Raw genomic sequence first — 22,748 nt, 5'->3', positions numbered from 1 at the left:
GTGGAAAACAACACCAAGCAATTTTTGGGGATCCAGTCTGCGTTTCATTTAGTGAAACGCCAAGCTTGCTATTGCCTCAATACTTTTCAGTAGTTCACTTTATTAGGCCCCACCTGCGAAGTGAAAAGGAATAAGATTATTGAAGAAAGCTTGCTCTTACTTGACAGGTTTTCAAGTAACAGATCTAATTATCATGCCATGAACTGACAATTTCATGGGATAATCTTCTGATAAATACTGTGTTAAAGCCAACACATTTTCTCATTATGGCAATTGGAATGGAAAAAATATTTTCCTTGCCATGGGCACATTAGAACATGGTCAGGCAGAAGCTGTGACAAAAATAGGTGGCAATTTTATTATAATTAAAGATAATATGTTCAGCTTCAAACATGAAATTGGAGAGCAATTCCTGCAGGCAGCTACTATCCACTACTTTTTGCAATTGTGTCATTTTAACAGGGCCACATGAGAATATGGTGTTCTTGGTGCTATGTGCTTGTTTTTATCTGTCTATGTATGTGCCCAACAATTTATTATTTGAACCTTTTTGGTTTCAACCTTACTTCCGTTGAGCAGATGTTTCACAGATACTTAAATTCTTAAAGGCTCATGAAAATATGAAGATGACTAGGGGAAGGGATCCCATACCTTCTGGATGAAGAACAGGCTGAAGAGTGAATTCAAGAGTTGTATGGCCTAAGAGACTCCACAATGGAGACAGCAAGATCTTTCATATGTGCCAGCCTGGGAGAAAAATTTCCTTGGAGCTCATAGTTAACCCCAAGGCAAAAATCTCTTGGTTTCAGTAGTTCTAGTTCTCATAAAGTTACTCGTTTATAAAGCATAGTAATATATTCTGTGGAACACACCAAGTGTAAGTAGCTGTCTGCCCTCCCATGCCCTCTCAATATCCATGTGGTGTGGAGTCCCTTGCTTGGCCAGACGAGTCACTAGGTTGCCAGGACTTCCCATTTTCCTCAGAGGAGGTGTACTATATGCAAGCAATACCCAGTAACAGGGATATTGCCTGCAGCGAAAGCAAATCTTCATCTTAACTCCTTAACTTTCCTCTTTGATTTAGAACTAAACTAGATCTAAATGTCCAGCTTGATATCATTATATATTCTCTTTTCTAGAAAGATGACAGTTCCCAAGCGTGATAAAAGCACTATACTTACCAGCACTACATTCCCACCACTTTCGCACAAACACCAAGCAAAAATTGTCCGTGACAAGGAAGTGCAGATCCGATTCTCCTCCTATAGTCCTGCTTTCAGATAAGTGATCTACTAAAGTTTTTACTTTGCTAGTGTCACACAATCAGAATAAAAGTCTATGTGGAGGAGACACAGAGTGAGAATAAAAGGACAATATTCTGATTAACACAACCTTAGATCTTCATGTCATGAGGCCACAACATACGAAAAAAACTACTCTAGCCACAGCCTTCCTGAGATGATAATAGTCTGAATCTTCTCCGATGCTGATTCCAACACAAGCTATTACTGTTATGATACTGAACCTTTTAAACAAAAAGTTAGCGATGGTTTAAAGGACTATACGTGAAAGTGGTCTCTCGTCTCTTCAGTTGAACTTATTTTGCTGAAGAAGTGAGAGTGAAGGACCTGCTCACACGGGTGCTGAGTGCTGAGAAGCATTAATGTATTGCATTTATTTAAGACAGTGATAGTACTCTAGTTCTGGTATATCTTTTACTCTCAGCCCATTCACACCGCTATTGGATGTATCTCTTGTGGTTTCTCTGTGAAACAATATGTATGTCTGTGAATTGGGATTATTAATACGTAACTCACAAAGGTAGGTTAGTTTAATTATATTATTGTTGGCCAGCAGAGATCTATTGGGTAATTTTGGGAAAGCATCAATACCTTTTTAACCACACAGCACTCATATATGTCAATTTTTATATTCAGAGCCATGTCCCATCAGGACAAGAATGTGAAAATGAATTCAGATGCCATGCTGTTGGGAAGGTGGAAATAAGCAGCGTTTTGACATCTCTCAAAGCCAGCTGGATAACTGCAACGTGCAGGTGTTTCCAAGAATCCCTGGCACGCCTTATGAATGCTGGATTATTTAGCTTTAGGTTTCCTGGCCAACATACACTCCTAACACTATGTCAAGAAAAGAAACATATCAGCTCATAGAATAATTCTTAAATCTCACTATGTCAGACAGTGGCAACTTTCTGAAGAAACTACTGATAACTATGGGGAAGAAAGAAAAATCCCAAGAGAAGGTGATTGTATATATGGATATGAACTGGCAACCTGATATACATGAGATGTTCAAACCCTTTGGATCAATTCTCTACAGTAAGTTGGCAATGCTTCGGGACTGAGAACTCTGTTTTCCTGTTGCTAGCAGTTGCCATGAATTTACTGGAAGCACTGACTCATGCTTAATTAGTGGTGCCTTGAGTTATTTTTGTACTGTTTTTATGCATTTGTAGTATTTGCTGTTTTTAAGGCACATATTGTTCTTCCAAACATGTCACTGTAATCTGACATAATAATTTTTCTGTAAGATATTGAAACCTGAAGAAAATATCTTTTCAATATCTTGTTTTGACTTAATTCCAAGCAGAAAAATCTATGGATGATAAGCTGCCCTCATATAAGTCAGTTAATCAAGTAATGGATTGGCTATTAACTAATACATGGAGTTGGCTCCACACCTATATTCCTTGGAGATAATGAAATGATACCTATTAATATGATTGTACATCTCTTTGTATTGAAATAGAAAACAACAGTTTTTCCCTCTGAAGGGAGAGCAGGAAAGTGTTAATGTCTTAAATCCACGACGAATCTCAGTGGAAAACATCTTTGCTTGTAGTGTTTGTTCACTACATGGTGCATGCTTCAGAAGGTGCTAAATCAGCAAAACTGCTGAATTTGAAATATTGGGAACATTCATCTGCCTCTGAATTCAGTTATGCTATGTGTAAAGATCCTGAATAAAATCTGATGGTGTAACATCAATGTGGAATTGCATATCAAACATACCTAACCTGTCATTAAAAACCTCTAATTACAGCCATCAGATGAGTCCCTGTGCTGCTACTTGTCATGCTACATGTATATTTCATTTTAATGGGAGAAGATAGTATTTCTGATTATGTCGCTTAATGTACAATATATGAAAGTTATGGGCCTGAACCTGTTCCCATGGAGGTCAATGACAGTTTTGCCATTGTCTTCAATTAGAGCAGGATGTGGTTTTATGACACGAGAGTTTCATTTGCATTAATTAATTTACTTAGTAGGTAATGAAAAATTTGAAAAAACAGCCCTCTGGCTCATGAGTTTGGCACTGTGTTTAATACTTTCATTAGGAATAATTGCATTGATAAACTTTAAAGCAGAAATGGTTAAGATGGCTCAGTGTATCAGGCAAAATCAAGCTTACCAGCAGTTGATTGGGAAGCCCTGAGACTGCTTTCTGTGTCCTAGCCTCATTTGCTTTTATTCTTTGCTGACCAAGTCTGGGATATCAAATCTTTAATGCTTAGTAGTGTAGATGGAAGGACGATAATTTCATACTTTATCGGTTTATATGCTTTATACATCATGGAGGCACTTGCTTAGCAGAAACCATAGAACGGGCAGCTGGATTTTGTGTCTGCAGTCTCACTGGGAATGGCAAGGACAGATGGGTAATGAAGCTGAGGTGGTTCTTTCATATAGTTGGAGCCAGGGGCTACATTTCCATATAGAAGATCCATATAGATGTTTCTAAATGCAAACACAACTCTGCGGAAGTAGGCTTATATAGAGTGCTTTGATTCCTTAAATTACAAGTAACATATCAGTCTCCTAAGTTTTTTATTTATGTATTTATTTATTTATTTTAGCTGTTAATGGCATCTGTTATCTATAGCAGCATCGGGCTCATGCCTGGGAAAAAAACAAGAAGCTGCGAAAATGGTGATGGAGTCAAGCAAGCAGGAACGATCTATGCCAACTGGTGGGGATGTAGGTTAGTCCTAAAATGCACAGTCTGAGTCTGAAGAATTACAAGGAATCCATACATACCACCTTGCACAGAAAGGTTAGGAACTAAATGATCTTCCAGTGAGCTAGTGACAGCTGGCGGACTTCACTGTCACTTGCTGGAGGGGTGGAATGAGCCAACAGTGGATACGCCTTTGGGATTTCTGGGAGCTGGCTGGGTTCCAGATTCTGCCACATAATTCCTGTGTCATCTTGGCAAAATCACTTCTCCTGTGCGCTGCTTCTACAGCCTGGGGGCAATAACTCTTCCTTACCTTGTGCAGTTTTTGTTTTGGTTGGTTTTGTAAGGTGCTTAGTTACCAAGTGTCGGGAGCCATAAAGTACCCAGATCAATTGAAAACCCGTCAGTCAGAGCTTGAAAACACATCAGTCTCTGTATTCGGAGCTTTTTATTAAATTAAGAAGAAAAAAAAAAAAAGTGAGACAATATTGGCTTGGGGTCTGCTTGCCCCCGTTAGCATATTGCTATGATTGTCTTTGAATACTTTTAGCCAGGCATGCTGTAGTTTATGGACATTATTGTAGAAATACTTGCTGAGAAAAGCTATTTTATTAATTGAGTAGTCTCGCTGTAAACCATGTGATATCCCAGAAGACACTTTATAAATAAAGTCTATTTGCATCAGGACTTTTTCAAGGTTCTCTATTTTACAAAATAATAATTCACGGCTCTAACTAAATCCATCAACGTGAAGTTTATCAGCTGAACACTTTAATAAAACGGGAATAAATGCAATTTGTAGTGGAGACAACAAATGCTTCTTATTTGGCATGATATTTTGCATATCTAGGTATCACTTTAAAGAAGGTAATTGATGATGCTCCACTTTTACAGAAAAGGAATTTACATGGCAAGAAATGAGCCTATATATCTGCCTCAGTTTGATCAGTCCTTTTTACATGAGTCTGAGGAAGACTTTCACCTCTGCTTCCCAGAAGCAGTGCTGAATTCAGGCTGCAAGAATAGTGATTTTGGTTGAAATTTTACGATATTTTCCTGATTTGTTACTGCTTGTGGCAATCACGTAAGAGTAGCAAATAAAAATAAAAAGCTAGGAATGCAGCAAGAAAAAATGCTGAGTTAAGCACACAGATAAAATTTCATTTATGTTATTTAAAAAAGAAAGATGGAGAGCTAATGCCTAAGCATATGATAAGACAGCTCTTGTCGGCTAGACTACAATTGTCAGATATTCTTTTCTTAGGCTGATGGAAGCACTCTTCGAAAGTGCACTTAACTTTTAAAAAATAAAAACAATCTAGCAGCACCTTTTAACTTTTTAAACTCAGCTTACTTCTTCACTAACATTTAGTGGAAGGCACTCGGCTCACAGAGTTGTTTTTAGTAGCATGTGTCTTTGAGGAATCCCACTTGTTTAGGAAATTCTTTATCTTTATTTCAGTTAAAAATTGTCAATTCAGAGGTTGCAAGCCAGTATTCTGTAGCTTACTATAGGAATTTTATTTAGATTTTACCCAGATTTTGATTCAGTTCTGTTTTAAACCAAAGTGACTATTTTATTTCTTTTGTGAAGGGAAATGCAGCACTACATAGGAAGGTTTTGCAATTCTGGAAACCCATTTTTTCCTGTAAATATATTGTTATTGCTACTTGTACAATTTACAGAAGGAACTTTAAAAGGGGGATTGCCCTGCTGTTCACAAAACACGTGATACTGGCAGGAAGGAACACTTATTCTGGCTGTGCCTCCAGGCTTCTGCCAATTTTTGTCCACTTTACCTCTGAACCTCCAAAGTAACAAGTTTTGCTTGGTTACCCAACGAAAAGTGTCCTGGTATTGATTTCTCCCTAAAATCTAATTGTTAGCTTCAAACAAAAAAGAGAGATACAGCCTTCAGATATTAACTTCTTAAAATCTTGGTGAAATGCAGCTGCTGGATGAAGGACAGAGAGCTAAGATGATGATGCCACAGAGGCTCAGCAGGTACCTATTCAGTTTGGGTTGCAGGCTGGTCAACCAGCAGAAGGGTGCTGACAGCCCAAACAGCACAGCAATTCCTCCAAACTGGTGATAGGAAACGTTGTCTCCTTGCTGATGGAATAAGAGGCATGGAAGGAGAAAAAGGCGGCAGTGGCTCACGTGATAGTTGGTGATTTAAGGCACAGGGGACTGAAGTGATGTTATTGCAACAGGAAAGTGATAAAGGATATGAATATATAAATTAATGGAAAAGTATTTTTCATTCATTTCATTACCTTTGGTATAATTTGTTTAAAACATGACTGGATGCATTATAACATAGATAATAAAAGGCTAAAATAACTAGAAAGAAAACAAAAAATTACATTAAAGTTTACCTAGATTTTCTTTCATCTACTTTTTGAAGAATGAGGAAGGAATTTTGCTTTTACTTTCGGAGAATGCAATAGGATGGTTAGGCATGTTTAGTCATCTTTGAGTTATTAAGACCTTTCATTGCTCCAAAATATTCGTTAGATATCCAGGTTAAAATGGGGGAAAATAAAAGTTTATGTAAGATCTATATTATTAACTCAAGTCAAACAGGGCTTCTCTCTCTACCTTCTTCCTACACCCATGCTCAGCCGCAGACAACCCATCAGTTCATCTCTATACATCCTGAAAAGGAGACATGGGCAGAGGAAGATTCTTCTTTCCTCTGATATTTCTTTTTAAGATGTCTGAGAACAAAGGGCTAGACACAAAAAGGAACAAATGGATTTAGTATGACCTGAAATCTTACAACTCTTTGTCAGCTGGTTGTCTCCATAACTCCATTGGAGCTATCTGAATGATGAACAGTGGAGGACTTTTTTTTTGTGGTACTTGGGGAGTTATCTTTGGCTCACTTTCATAGGCTTTAGCAAGACAAAATGTCCACTGAAATCTTATACCTGTGCCAAAACTAACTTTCAGGATGTTCCATTTGAATCTACCCAGCTGGAAAATCACCTCAAAACAGGATCTTAGTGAAATTCTGAAGCTTATATCTGACGAGAGCTTTCTTAATGAAACTTTCTTTTAAAAAGAGACTGAACTTGTCCTTGACAGGCTACAGAACATTTTTTTTTTATGTAGTAAAATATTGGATAGTGTGTAATACTATCCAAACTAATGGATACTCAGGTAAAAAGAAATGTTTACGCAAAAATGTTCCCTACAACAGGTAGTGTTTAGATAACATTATTTAAAGTTATATTTATTATCCTATAGTTTTGATTATATAAACACCAATCTTTCTTTGCAGAGATAATTGCTAGGCAAAGTTAGACACTGGTGAAATATATTAGAGTACAAATAAGTAAATTGTGTAGGGGAATCATTCTCAGTCTTTTCCATGTCAGTACCTCTCTGTGATGTTCTAGCTGGAAGAACATGGAAAGAGAAAGGAATGACTTGTGTTTCTCGATGTGTTTCTAAGCCTGTTGGAAACTGCTGTCCTCAGGCTGACATCTCAAAATATGTTAGGTTTACAGAAAGCAACATTTAGAGACAGACACTACTTCATAAACGGCAAATCACCTTCACCAGGAGAAGTTTATTGGTTTTGTAACACTGAACATATACAACAGTAACACCAAAGTCTTCAAATGATGTAGAAAAAAAGGTTGCTGTAGCAACTTTTCATCATGAAACTAACAAAAAAAACCAAGCACTTGGTGTTCAAAACTCCTACATTCTCACTGAGTACATTTTCAGTTCTATTTGTGATAACCACTGCAACCCATAAACTGAAGAGTGAGTTCAGCTCTTGCTCAATGGACTGAATTCAATGGGCTGGCTTCTAAGTGCAAGACCATTTTTCCACATCTTAACAAAGTACAGCCAATGCAAGCCAACTGTGCACACAACACTTGAAAGCTTAAAAGACGTTTTTTTCTGTGTAAGATGCCTTTAAGAAGACAGCAAAATAGGAAGCTTTCATGGAGATGGGTGCTGAGTCAAAGAGGATACATGGAATTTTATCCAGTTGTTAGCTTTTCTTTATACTTCAAAGTTAATTTAGAAACTTATTCTCAAAACAAGTGCTGTGATGTCCTGGATGTATCTCTGACTGTGAGGAAATCATTTTAACTTGAGCAGCAGTAGCAAATCCTAACAAAACATTAATTATCTTTTGCCAGAGGGCAAAGGGTACAAAATATGTTTTTCTACTGTTAGAGACACCAGAGCTTTTCTTCAGTGCAGTGACCATGGCTAAAATGCATAAAGAGTTACTATGTTTAGAGCACTCTCCTTCAATGACACAATTTTCTGATTTTTTTTTAAACCCAGAACTTTCTGAGTTTCTTTGTAAAGAAAGTGCTTCTGTAAAGAAAGTCTGTGCTCCTTCCGTTTAACAACTATATATGCATGCCAGAAATCGTTGCCAGCCACTGTTTAATGTAATTAAATAATTAAAAAATATAAATATTCTGATTATTGACTAGCTATATTGTTTCAAATCTGCCAAAAGAAGACAGACAGCCAACAGGGGATGAACAGATGAGAATACTGAGTAGCCTCAACAAGCCTACTGCCTGCCTGTGTGAAACAGTCCAGGGTGCATGCACTGTAATCTGATTAATTTTCTATTAAAGGACATGCAGAGAACAAGCAGCAGCTGTACATGGGTCCTGTCCGCTTTTTAACCTAGAATTTAAGTTTTAAAAGCATGGCTGCAGAGAAGTGGAACATTTCATGGAAAAATGCCCCATTTCCCAGTACGCTGGAGATGTCAGATGTCTTCAGCGAGGCAGGGTGGTGGTGATGTTGCTCCTGAATGGGAAACTTTCTTCTTTCTGCAGCTGTATTACTACGGGCTCCCTGCAGATGAGATGGAGGCTGCCCCTCATGAACTCCGTTTTCATAGCTCTCCCCACATGGAAGGACAATAAACTTGTGTGCATTCCCTGTGGTGCCGCTACCCACACATCAAGAATCCCTGATCTATGCGCCTGATCAGGCGATGCAGTATGTCTGGTTTTGATGAGGCACAAGCTGTGGAATCCTCAGAAAACAGGCTGAAATGGCTCTGAAGCCAGATATGCTTCAATGAAGGAGTCTGTTTTGAATTATGCTTCCTATTAGCGGTAGATTTAAAAATTAGGGAACTAAGAGTAAATCTGGAACTCGACGAGGCTTAAAATAGGCCTGGGTCACAAATCTTGCTAGCTGTGTGATGGGCTGGTCTTCAGTGCAACAATGAGGTCTTTAAGGAAACAAGTAGAAAAAGCAGGATGACTAGCGTGGGATGTGGGAAATAATAAAGGTAAGTTATTTCTTCTCATTTTATGTTCTGAAACCCAGGAAAAGCTCATATGAATGGTAAACATATGGAATATATTATCAGGAAAAGTGATCTCAAAACAAGACTACAACAGAGTTCAAGTGACACCCTTGACTCATTTCTGGAACAGAAATGGATGGAGCCATAAAGTCAACATAAGAAAGCAGGATTAAAGTTAACCCGAAAAAGGGCAAGTAAATTAGACTGGAAGCCATTTTCCTGTTCCTTATGGCAGCTTCCCAAGACTGCACATCTGAAATGTGTAATTTAACATAAGCCCTAAGAGCCCTCACTGCCAACTACAGAAAATTAATCAACCATATTCTTGGAATGCCTAAGTAGTTGGTATTTATACAAATACAAAAAGGCAAGATCTACATATACACATATACACATTCATGTTTATTTTGAAATTAAGAGAACTAACATAAAAATGATTGTGCAACATTATACAGGTCAGTTAGTTAACTGCTTGAGTTTCAGTCAAGATGGCCATAAAATCAGGTAATAAAGCTGCAATGCTTTGAAAATCCAGATGTATTTGAAACGAGTTGCTCTATGGAATTAAGAGATATGAGAGGTCGGGAGAACGATACAATCTAACACCATGTCTACACTGCAGACTTCTGCCGGCATAGCTACATCAGCCGAAGTACGAAACTGTTTAATACCTGACGGATACAGCTGTACTGCCAGCTGTGCCACAAGTGTTAATGCAGTTATGCTGGTGCAAAGGTGAAATTTCATAAATAGTACTTTTCCCTGCTGTTTTTTCTACCCCAGTATGATACACAGATGTGCTAACATAACTGCAGCTCTAACACAAACAGTTCCTTTAGTAACAACAGAGATATAGCCAAAACCACCGAGGTCACGGAAGCACATGCTAGTAGTTTACTTTGACTATTTCTACACTAAACACATTACATCACTTGCGTGTTCCAAATACAGATGAGTAGCCATTTGCTGGCAAACACACCAAAGCTGGCCCCGTGAGGAAAGTAATCCTAAATCGGCCCAGCTGTGGTACTCAGCGACAACACCTCTCCCTACACACCTGAGCTGGTGGATACCAAGAGGCCAACCCCAGCCACTCGCCATCGCTCACTTCATTGCCTGCCCCATGTGTGCGTGTGATTCCCTCCTCCCAAGCGCTGTCTTTATTGCCCCAGCTCCTGCTGTTGTCCCCATTGCTGTCCCCAGGCCCCGAGACTCAAAATAGCGGCAGACTGTGAGGGGAGCAGGGCAGCCCGCGGGGCCCTGCCGGACACCAGGGACGGGATCATCTCCCTCATTCCCTCAGCAGCGCTGAGCGTTCCCACAGGCGGCCTGAGGCCCGCACCGTGCCCCGAGCGAGGGTTGAAAGGACGTTTGGGAGAAATGGGATAAATCTTTATCCCTCTTCGCAGCCGCCGAGCCCAGGCCCGACGGGGTGAGGGCACGGAACCTCCTTCCCTCAGCTTGGGAAATAGGGGGCAACCAACGGGCCAATCAGAGAGCGACTTCCGGACATCTCGTCCAATCATCAACCTCCTGCGGGCTTCAGGGCGGAGGCGGGCAGACGACTAACGCTGGGCGCCATGCTTGTTTCTGGCAAGGAGCGACGTGCCCGCACGGCGCCCTTACGCAACATGTCCGCCAGCACAGGCGGGGGCGTTGCTACGGGGAACACCCGGCAGCGGGTCGGTGGCCTCGGAGGGCGGGGCGAAACGAAGAGGGGGGCGTGGCCCCGCGGCGAGGCCCCGCCCCTCGGAGCCGGTGTGGGCGGGGCCTCCGCTTCCTGCCCGTCCGGGCCGGGCGGGTGCCCGCGCCCCAGGCCAGCGGCCCCGCCCCGCCCGCGGGGTGTCCGCGCCCCGCCCGCAGCATGCAGGGCGCCGCCGCCATCCCCGGGGACGTCCGCGGCCTCCTGGCAGGTACGGACGGACCGACGGACGGAGGGACGGACCGACGGACGGAAGGAGGGAGGAGGGAGGAGGGAGGAGGGCTGGCTTCCCGGGGGGCGGGCCGGCGGGCTGTGCCGGGAGCGGCACCGGCACCGGGAGCGGGGCGGCCCCCGGGGGGTGCCGCTGCACCCTCCTCGCACCGGGGATCGGCCCCGACGGCGCTGGGCGGCACCGGGAAGGGGAAGGGGAGGCACGGAGCTCCCTGCCCTGCTGTGCTGCGGAGCCCCCCGCTCACTTCCAGCTCTGTTTTTTAATTTTTTTTTTGGGGAAAAAAATATCCCTAAAAGTCTTGAAACTGCCCCGAAACGGTTCCGGTTTGAGCGGGAGAGGCTCCTTCCTTGTGACAACTTCTGTTTCTGCCGCAGGAACTTGCACAGTTGAGGCTAAGCCGCGCATGTTGGCCGTGCCTTCAAGATCTTGTTAACAAGGCTGAGCACCTGCTGGGTCCAGGGGCTCCTCGCCTTTGGAAACCGGTCATTTTTAAACACTTGGGTGGTCAGGATTAGTGCTTGAAACGCTTTGCTCTCACCTCTCAATCCCACCTTGAAAGCACTTCTGCCAACTCTCCCTAAGAGTTTCAGTAGCCGCTGTTCCCAAGCACGTTACTTGGAGATCGTGCCACCTGTAGTAACGTCCGCAGGGAAGGCCACCAGCAGAAAACGAAGCTTTTGGTGATTTCTCGTCATGGGATAGATTCTTAATAACAGAAAAGCCCTAGAGAGCTCTTCCAGCCCTCTGTGGTTTCCGTGGTGTTGCAGTGTCCTGGAGCTTGTGCTCGCATGAAGTTTTTGTCTGGTTCAGAGCTACTTTCGCTGGGTGAAGTCGCTCCGAGAAACTCTTCTGGGGGAGGCTGATATGATGCAGACGGGATAATTTCAAACTTTTCCTTTTTTGTCATGGTGCCTCATCTATAAAACTTGGCCTTCTCCTTGTCTTTTTCCAGTCTGCCATGGAAAAAGTGTTACAAAAGTTTGGGTTTTGAAGCGAAACTGAGAAAATTGCTCTAAGCAGCCTGCTCTAAGGAACCTGCTTTGGCAGGGGGGTTGGACCCGATGATTTCTTGAGGTCCCTTCCAACCTCTTCAATTCTGTCATTCTGTGAAAACAACTATTTTCTCCCAGGAGGGATGTGTGTGTGTTCTGTCAGAGTCACTCGCTGTGATCAGCGGCCTAAGTTATGCCTAGGTATCTGGTGTTTGTACTCTAAGTACAGCTTTAGCTTTTCTGGAAAAAAATGAGATGTGTTCATTAATGCCATCCATAATCGCGAATGGAATGATTTACCAATGATCTTTAAATCTTTTGTCATTATTATGGTAGCATAAATGCTACACAATAAGTTTCTATAAGCATAACGCTATTTTCAATTTAATTTACATTCACATGCAATTTTGGCTTGGGACTTGATGCAAAATGAGCTTAACACTTGTTAATTTTATGACGGTGAAATTATAGAGCAAACAGAAACCTAGCAGAGTGGAGATGGGGAAGTGAGGAACAAATAATAGTTTGCAACTTCTAAGCCCTACTTGCAGAATTATAGAAGGGAAACAAATGTATGGATAATTACGGTTATGCAATGTAAAAATTCAATAACCTGATTCTGTTTGTCAAAAACAAAGACTGACTTTTTACAGTTAGTGTGTTAACACCCTCCATTAATTGTTACAAGTAAAGTTTTGTGAAATTAGAGTAGTTCAAATGGTATGAGCAGTTCATTTGTGGCCACATTTAGGTTCTGGTAATCTTTATTTATGCAGTGCCCTGCTGCTTTTTGCCCGAACTATTCACGTACTGAAGATGTATGATAATGGAGGAAGGAAGGGAGCTCTGTCATATCTTTGCTATTCATTAAGCATCCCTTATACAATACAAAGACTGCAGTGAATAGATAGTTACTCATTTCTGCATGCTCTTCTTCAAGGGTGCTTCTTAATGTATTATTTTAATGGCTCACAGGTATTGATTCAACACCTCTTTGAGATGAGAGAATATTGTTTTCCCGTCGGTAAAATTAGTGTAATAAACAAGATGTGATCTGGGGTCACAAAAATAATCAATGGTGGAACAGAAGTAGAATTCAGATTCACCTGCCTCCGTGCTGTGCTGGTTTCTCCAGAAAATAATGTCAGTTGGATGTCTCTATTCAGCGGCCATTATGAGTGCCTGGCACTTTTTCATATCAAGTTCTGTCGAGAACATGCAGTTGATGTCTAGTGTCAGGCACCTTTTTTTTAGCCCGATGTTCGTAGAGCAGAGAGGCAGTGACAGATAGAAAATCTCATAAATATTGTGCTTTTTCCCCATCTTAGGGCTTTTTGCCTGCTTTTCCCAACTTCAGCAACAAATGGAGTAGCGATCATATGGATTTCCTTATCCCTGCTTGGCCTTGATTGATTGTTGGAGAACTGTCCGCCCCCTATGCTGAACAAGTAGGGGTCCTACTGGAAAACATGCTAAGTGCTCCTGTAGTTAAACATGGTGATAATGGGAATAAACACGCCAGGGGATGAATTAAAGTTGCACAGGAAACTTTCTGACTCGTGAGTGCTTTACTTTGAACCCAAACAATATTATATCTTCAACACAAAAACAAATTCTGTCACACATGCTGGCAGGGTCACTGTAGCTGCATGTCAGTGGCGCTGAAATGTTCCAGGCAGAAGCACAGCTTGAGCTCAGGGCTAACCACATTAGTTGGAAGCAGGAGGAAACTGTTTCTGTAAAGCTTAAGGGGAAAGGTCAGTGAGGCAATGGGCTTATTGCAGAGGATTGTTGGGATTTCACAATCCCATCTTCTCATCTCTGGCTTGCTTAAGTGGTGGGAGGGAAACACTGGAAGCAGAAACAGGGTCCTCTGGTCACAAGTTGAACTTCTGGTGAGGGGAGAAAGTCGTCTTGTTGCTCTCGTATCTCTCTCTCTTTACACCTGGGAGGTGTGCGGTAGTGTATCAAACTTCTTCATACCCCACCTGCGTCTCTGCACCTTCCAGATGATGCTTGAGGTTTTGGGATTTAGTGAAGGAAGCCCAGTTTTTTCTTCTTTTGAAAAGGTATCCTGTGTGTGTGTGTTCAGGATCTCTTTGTGGATGCTTGGCAGAGTGGGATGTTACTTGTTATATTTTTTTTCTTGCTGTCAAATTATGAATGGTTATGTTGGAGGCCCCTGCTCTTTTTTTTTTTTTTCCTTACTTCTTGATGCACATTCTAAGTTTTGGCCTGTTCACAGCTGAGAAGGGCTTCAGAGGCTGCTTTTTCCCCAGAGGCATATTATTTCTTCTGTAACATAAATCAGACTGGTTGCTTCAGTCATTTAGATAGAAGAAAAAAACTAATTTTTTCATTTGTGGAGATTTAGTTGGAGGAGTTGAGAATGCTTTATTTTGTAAGTTTTTGGTGGTGTCGTGCTATTTAGATATATGTAGCATTTTTATCTTTTCCACTTATCTTCATGACATCCATGATTATAGTAAGGGTCTTACTGATTTTTTTTTTCAGTTCTCCTTTTGCACTTTTCAGCGTTTCTAGTTTGAATTTCTGTATTCATATATTAAAAGTTATAAAGATTTTTTTTTTTTCATCAGGAAAATGGAATGAAACCCTTTTTCTAGTTCGTATAGAGATGGGAAAGTTCTATATCCATTTTTCCTTGTTCTACAAAAAAAAAAGAAAAAAAATCTGTTCTTGCCTTCGAGACTGTCTCCACTGAAACATTATTCAGTTTGTTTAAATGCTTGGTTGTATTATCCAAATTGCCTTATTTCATGATTCTGTGATTCTAAACTTTTCTCCAAATTAATATTTGTTTTGCCCACTTGTCTCATTGCACCCTGGAAACAGCATGCAGAAGGGTGCAAGGTGAGAAAACCATGAGATGGTAGATCCAGTGCATGAGTCAAGAAAGCTTACTTATGCTTACCTCTTATTTCTGAGCGCTACAGTAGTTATATTTACCCCTGATGCCCAGAAAACTAGCTGTCCTTATTGACCTCCTTGTCTGCTGTTGCTGGGCTTGCTCCTTATGTTCCTATCATAACAAATAATACCTAGGTACAGCATAGCTCTTCTTCACTGGCTGGCTTGATTTTTAAAATGATGCTCTCATTTAAAACTTTACCTGTCTATGTTTTAAAGTATCATTTTCCTATTTCCATGGCTTTAATGAGTGCTGGTTCTTGCTGAAGAATCCATCTTTAGACGATAAACCAGGGCGATTATAGACGTTTTCGAACTAGACAAGTATTTACAGCTTTGGTAATATATATGCATTTCAATAGTAATAGAATAAGAATAGAAACAGTGAGGTGAAAAAATGCATGGAGGCATTCCTGGTAAGAAATAACCTCCAGTGATTTGAAACATAGTTCAATTGTCTCTGCCATAAATTTGAGAATAAGTGTCATATATGGGTGATAAAAATGGCATAGGCTATTTTTTATATACTCATTATTCACTTAGTTTGTCTTTTTCAATTAACGTGGAGTCTATCTTCCCCATCTGACTGGGTTTACATTTCTTTCATAATCATATGTCAACAAACCACAATAGATGCAGCATAATGTAGCATACAGTGTAAATCTTTAGGTTAATCCTTAACATTTTTTATTATAGTTCATTTGGAATCACTTTGTAACTTGATCATGATTTGTACTAGTATGGTTTTTTCATGATAAGCTTAATGTGTTACAGCTTGATCTTTTCTCACCTCTTTAATGTAAAGAAAGGATGCTCAGCTACCCAGTCAATGGGATTAGAATATAGTCCTTGATTATGATTTCATTTTTCTTTCACTTCTTAAAAGAGATGCCTTATCTGTTTACTTCTTCAGAGGAGTCTTAGTGGTTTTAGGGTACTTCTGCTTTCTAAATCATTAACAGAAATTGTTGAGCATTAATGTTTTTCAGTATTTTCGCTTTGTATGTGGCAACAAGGCAAGATACCCTTGCTTTTGGAGATCTAAGGTGCAACGGTTTGTAAAGGCAGTCCTTTCCAGAACTTTGTGCTAAAGGCGTGTTCACCTACTTATTAGACTGGATCAATGTGATTATTTTTAAATATCTTAGTGTCAGTCACTTTTATTTTATATCTGTTTCTGTGTAGGTGTTTATGTAGGTATAGGTATGTATTTGTGTGTGTGTATATATGTTTAAAGACAGTTTAGGAAACTCTGGAGAGAGACTTTTGAATATAGTTGGGGAAGAAGGGGGGAGGGAGCAGAAGCAAAATCCTCAAATATTTCTTGATTTAAAAGGTGCCAGATTTATGTGCAGAGGGACAGGCAGTCACAGGTATTGCATGATAATTTGTCTTCGGGCCTGTTTCGTATTGATGAGTTGTACAAAAAGTTTGAAACCCAATGAATTAATTGCTTTCTAATGCTAGCCTACGTAAAGCCGAAAGATAAGTGGCAGTCTGTTTGATGTTGGTCACCTTTGAAAAGTGTCTGTGCACAAATGTGCCTAGCTTGCAGCTACCTTCAGAAATGTGCTGGCCGGCCTTCCAAAATTCCCTGGCTTGCAGCCAGCTCCTGGCTCTCGCAATCTGTAGCGTGGAGGAGAGAGATGGGAAAGGGCTGGTGGTGGATTGTTGGGCTGACCTGCCGTTCCCTCCTGGTGTGACCGGCAGCACATCCACCAGGTGACGTGGTGCAAGTGTCCCTTGTCATATGATGGCCGTGTGTCCAGGCCCGAAATGGGAGTCGGTCGGCATTCTCATCAGGTCACGTAAAGGGAGCTGGCTGCCTTCGCTGCCCCATGAGTGGAAACGCACCTATCTCATCATTCTGTCATTTGAATGGCGTGAGCTCATCAGGTGGCGAAGAAGTGACTAATGTTTTTGTTATCTGCAGAAGGAGGGGAGAAAGGAAGGCCCAGGCCGTAGTGTTTGCCTCTGCGAGAGCCTGTTGCACCCACCTTGACATGCAAACTGGGTAGTTCTGTCCTATGTATGCTTGTCTATAAGTGCAACTGGTAATCGTTGGATTAAGCACTGTAAACAACAAGGCACTGTGAATTATGATTAGTGCTCTTAAATGCAGCACTTGCTTTATGCTAAAAACCTACAATATTCTTGAAAGCATCCGTGTGTTTAGTTTCTGTCTCTATTAAAGAAAATAGCCCCTAAGACCTGAAACGGTAGAAAACTTGTAGTGGTGTCTGCTTATAATTATTGAAGAAAGGAGAAGCACGAAATGTTTCAACAACGAAAATCAAAAACAATCTTAACTTTTTTCCTCCTGAAAGGAATGCAGATGGAAACAAAATTAAACTGGCCGTTCAGCTTTTCCCAGTTGTCTGAAATGGCAATTAGGCCTTGAGCTACACGAGGCGGCTGAATCGGACAAAGCTCTACTGTAGTGTGACTTCTCAGCTCTATCAGCGTGCAACCTGTATTGACAGAGCAATTTGTGAGGGGATCTTATCAATTGGATCTTTCAGCCCCGTGTCTGTTGTTCGTTTCTGTAGGCAAATAATTTCTCGGGGGTATGGTTCAGATGAAGGTGAAATCATGAGATTTAAGAAACACAGAATAAGTACTGCAGTCAAGCAATCAGGCAGTTTAGCATGCAAGCTTAAGAAAAGTTGAGTAAGTTTTCAAGGTTTATTTCTCTTTGGAATTCTGGTATTTTCAGTGGAAATAGTCAACTGAGTAGCTGAGTCTCTGTGGTGGTAGACCTCCCTCTGCAGTGCGTGATTCTAAATAGCTGCTCACTTTGTTAGAAACAAGGGATGGAAATATGGAAATGCATCATTTGTTTCATGTGTTGTTGGAAACTGGTGAGTAAAAGTTCGTTTAAATCAGGAACCAGCTCAAAGAGGTTTTCTTCTTGCTGTTTATCTTTTCATTTTTTTAAATTCATGAATGGGCCAAGTGCTACTGAAGCATAAAGGAAATGGATTTACACTCAGATGCTTGTGACTAGTACCTGACACTACTAATGCATCTTGGCATTAAACTGTCAGAGAAGAGATCAAGTATTGGATCATCCTGGAGAAGGAAGAGCAAATTAGTGACTAGAATAGTGGTGAGAAATAGGTAAATTTTGTATTTTTTGTATGAAGTTCTGCCTGAAATTGACTGTATGAGACTTGCGTCTCTCGTACCAAAGGCCAGAGTCTCATTCTAAGGTAAGTTTGAGGAATGTCATAGAAATTGAGTCATCGTTCCCTTATGTTAAGCCAGCGATGAAGCTTTTGCTAATTGTTCCTTTCATACTCTTCCATGGTGTAGAAGTACAGGTAGTCAAGTAATGATCATAACTTAGATTTTCTTGCTTCTTGTCCAGAGGAACTTAGGATAAGTGACTCATCTCATGTGTATCTGGCACGTCATGAATGGATTTACAGCGCTAGATCAGAAGATGGTTTGAGGAAGACATATATCATCTGTGTAATTGTCAGTAGTTAAGAAAATGTATGATATAGTAATGTGGTATTTGCAAGTATATTACTTCTTTGGCATCCTGTTAAAGATCATGCATACATCAGGTCTGTCTTCATATTTTGGGACTGTGATGAAGCAAGCCATACTCTTTCTCTGAATACACGTAAGCGACAGTATTCCATGATGAATATAGAGTATTCTGTTTGTGGCTACCTGAGCTCATAGAACTTGTTTTAGTCTCACAGGAGGGGGAAGACATCCCAGGGATGTCTTCTTGGTAAGTGCTGCTGTGTAGAAACAACAAACTTGTCAGGAGCTTGTGTGTGCTTACTGTCTTTCTGTCTCTCCCCCACCTCACTTTTCATCTCCCTCTCCTCCACCTCATTATCTGCTTTTACTGAGAATAGATGGAGCATCTACTTCTGCCCTGTACCTCCATGGTTAAAAATGCTGTATTATTTCTGCTTTTGAAGTCCTAGCTTTTCAAGAAAAGAACAGGTTCTGTCAGTAATGTAGTTAGTCAGATTTTTCATATCTACAGCGCATTCTAAGCCAGAAATGATAATAAACTTGGTTTCTCTTCCCCACCCTGCTCTTAATTGTGTTATCTCAACATCAGTGATTAAAGGAAGCTTTGACAGTCAGTCAAAACCTGAGATGACATAATTCTCAGCTGGGTTTTGAGCTTTTCCAAGAAGTAATGAAGCCCACTGAGTTTACATGAAAACTTCTGATGCAAAGTTTGGTGATTTAATGTTTGAAGATTATCGTGTAATTATTGCTCTTTATTTATAAACCTACCTGATTACTCAAAGCTTTCACATTGTTGCTGTAATAGAACGTAGAAGTGGCTATCCAGTTCTTGAAATAAATATGTAAAAGTGTGAAGAAACCAATATTTAATCAGCATGTCCCTTTGAGACTGAAAGGTTGGTCTTTACTGGAAAATCCTGTTTGGTATCATTGAGGAAAAACTGTTGGCAGTTCTGGTTTTTGCCCGCAGAAAGTAGCAAGTCTTTTGACCCAAGGGAGGCTTTGTGTACAGTCAGTGTTTTGGGACTGTGTGGGCCTTTCCTTGCTCAGAAATTACAATCGTTGGGATTTATGAAGATGTATAGGTTTTCTGTGTGTTAGGACAAGAGGTTTCCATGTATGCTGGGCTTACAGCATCGAGGCCGTTGGGGTGCGAGTCTGGAGGATTCATTAATAGACATGTTAAGTGCCTTTCCTTCTGTCCTTTTACAGAAGGAATCACATAGAACTGTTTTTTTTTTTTCCTTTTTTTTTTTCCCCCTGCCTTGGGGACTGCTCTGAGAAATGTGATGGAGAAGGTCCTCCTTCCCTCTTATGGGAAGGGGGAATAATATCATTATTCAGAACTCTAAAAATGCTTTAAAAATGCAGATTTTACCATATTTTGTGAAGACAGCAAGCCCATGTAAATAATCTGGTAAATTATTTGAATTACTTGAAAGAATTACATCTTTGTAATGGTATGCTGGCGTTCTCAAAGAGTAACTTTTGACTTGCTTTCTTGCAACTGACAAGATGAAGAGTGACATGTTTCTGTGGAATTTCTGGTTTGTAGAGAAAAAAGCAGGCAATTAAAGCTTTCAGTTAGGGAACCTGAAGTAATATTCACTCAACATTGTTTTAAAGGGTAATTTTTGCATGTGAATATTTGAGTACTTAATTGGCTGGTTTTGTATTTTCATTATGAAAGTGAAATTTCATTCCATTGATGGGATGAAAATAGGATATGAAAATGATGAAAATATCTTTTCATCATTTCAAAAAAGATGAAAGTATCTTTTCATCTGATTTGAAAAGACACAGAATAAATCAGTACTATTGATATCTACATGTATGTACACAGGTTGTGCCAAAGTGTGGGTGGGGGGTACCTGCTGGGGGTGGTCGTGACTCAGGTACACTTTCCCTTCTTGAATGAATGGGTGTTATCCCATACAGCTGAGAAAATTAAGTTAACAAGCAAGGTTTTTTTTTTTTTTCTGTAGTTCTGCTTTTCAATTCTTAGGATAGTTGATTGGTAATCACAAGAAATTTTTATAGTGAATTTAGGCAATTATTTTTGTTAACCAAGAAAATATACTACTGGAGGACTTGCTCTCACCAAAATTAAGTCAATGCACTGTTTTTGTACTATGCAATGGATATGTACTGTATTACAAAGAACCACAGTAACTTTTATGGAATGCTTTGATTCTACATGACTATATAAATATATCTTCTGTATAAGAATAAAAAAATATAATGCAGGTTAGAATTTTAGTTTGTGATTTTACAAGTGCATATATGCTTAACTTCAAGTACATGTTTGGTCTTGACTAATTCAGTGTGGTTATTTTCATGGCTACTTAATTGTTTGCAGGATTAAGGCTTTGGGTATGAACTTTTAGTCACATAGGGAGTTCAGAGGCAAAGCGAGAACGTTTGAAAATCCTGGAACCAGTAAGTGGCCTGTATTTGCAGCCAGGTAGGCATTACTGCTGAAATTGTGAATTACTCAACTGCTTTCGTACCTTGATCTTCTGAAATAAAATGGCAGTTATACCTGCGTAAAGGCTATTTCCATGTTTTAGCTTTATCCCTTACTTTAGATGATGGAAAGTAATTGTTACAGTACTGCAATTTATTAGGACTTACTTGGCGTAATTAGGTGAGCAAGAATCAAATGTCACCGTAGGATTTGCTGTGCTAAGCATAAGTAGATCAGAGCACAAATGTATCCCATTTAGAATCTGAAATGTCTGCTAGCTATGCTGTGTGTAGGCCTGAAAATAATTTTCTTAGTTTCATCATAGTAGTATCTGGACTAACTCACTATAGCAGAGTATGTCTTATTTGAGGTGTACATTTTTTTCTTTATTTTCTTATTTAGATGTCGACACGTTTATTTCTCAAACCCTAAAAGGAGAAAATCTGTCCAAGAAAGCAAAAGAAAAAAAGGATGTTCTTCTTAAGAAGATAAAAGAGGTTAAGGCAAGGTAAGTGAGCTTTATGGCTTTAGTATGTTAATATGTTGTAATGTAACTTGCTGATAACTTAGTTGTGTTTTTTTTTTTTTAAGTCTTTTAATAAGCATTAGCAACATTAATAATCTGTTTAGATCTTGATTTCGTCAGGTAATCTGTATGGGTTTACCTTTGTATCTTTCATGAAGCTGCTAGGATTCAGTAAGAAAGCGGAATGTAAAGATTTGTCGCATTTGAATTGCTGTAATATTCTGAACCCTGACTATAAAACTTGTTGCATAGAGCTTACTTTCACCTCTGCTTTGGTAAGACTTATTAAAATACAAGAAAGAAAATGCATTAAAAATATGAATAAGCTTCTTATTGCCATCCTCAGCTGGTGTAAAACAGTAATTCAATGCTGAGTTTGCTTTACTGTACAGTCTGCCCTTTAGCTCTTTGTAGTAGAAAATTGAAACATAACTGGAAACTGTAGTTTGTTTCCGCAATGTTACAATAGTGAAATGCTGGGGCAGGCCAAGCAGATGTGTGTAGTTATTTAAAAATCAACCGAACAAACAACAAAAAATCAGCTATGATTTGAGACTCAGTTCTATTGTTATTTACTGTTAATAAAAACTCTTTGTTTAAAGATATTTGGCTGTAGTTTTATATGTGCTACAAAATATTCTTCGCAAAAATTATTTTCTTGTAACTCTAGACAGCTAAGACATAATCTAGTACTTGCCATTCCTTTCCCATTGTCATTTCTTAAGTATCCTTCTACTGATTGCTCCTGTTGGATACCTCCTAAGCTTTGCTTTGATGGTGTGCTCCTGCATCTGTGGCAACTTGTTTACAGTTTCAAAGACAGCACGATCATCTGGCAAGGGCATCATTCTTAGTATCGTAAACTGGGGGAGGACTTGAGATGTGTCCAAAAATCTTGTAATTGAAAACTTTTGTGCATTTCATTCAGGCTGTAAATGCTTAACCGTCTGCATTTCTCAATCTCTTATCCCCAGACCTTTCCTTTCTCTCCTTCTCATTACTTGTAGGCATCTCCTTACTGACTAGCCTGTTACGTGCACTACTGGTTATTGTCCATAAAGATGATTCTGGCAGCTGCATTTTGTTTGCCAGTCATTTCTGGTGAAA

At 40.0% G+C, this 22,748-nt stretch overlaps 1 protein-coding gene across 1 annotated transcript in view; it reads left to right on the top strand.

Annotated features, from left to right (window-relative positions):
* The first annotated feature begins 10,855 nt into the window (after positions 1 to 10,855).
* The window catches only part of SKAP2 (src kinase associated phosphoprotein 2), a 116,743-nt gene continuing 104,850 nt past the window's right edge, over positions 10,856 to 22,748 (top strand). The window contains exons 1-2 of the mRNA XM_048070248.2: positions 10,856 to 11,203; positions 21,518 to 21,623. Of these exons, the coding sequence (XP_047926205.1) occupies positions 11,155 to 11,203; positions 21,518 to 21,623 (155 nt within the window). The 5' untranslated portion in view covers positions 10,856 to 11,154. The remainder of the gene's footprint in view (positions 11,204 to 21,517; positions 21,624 to 22,748) is intronic.

This window comes from Anser cygnoides, chromosome 2 (assembly GCF_040182565.1).
Source record: "Anser cygnoides isolate HZ-2024a breed goose chromosome 2, Taihu_goose_T2T_genome, whole genome shotgun sequence".
NCBI lineage: Eukaryota > Metazoa > Chordata > Aves > Anseriformes > Anatidae > Anser > Anser cygnoides.
Note: the sequence above shows the minus strand (reverse complement) of the source record. Positions and strands in the feature narration are given on the sequence as shown.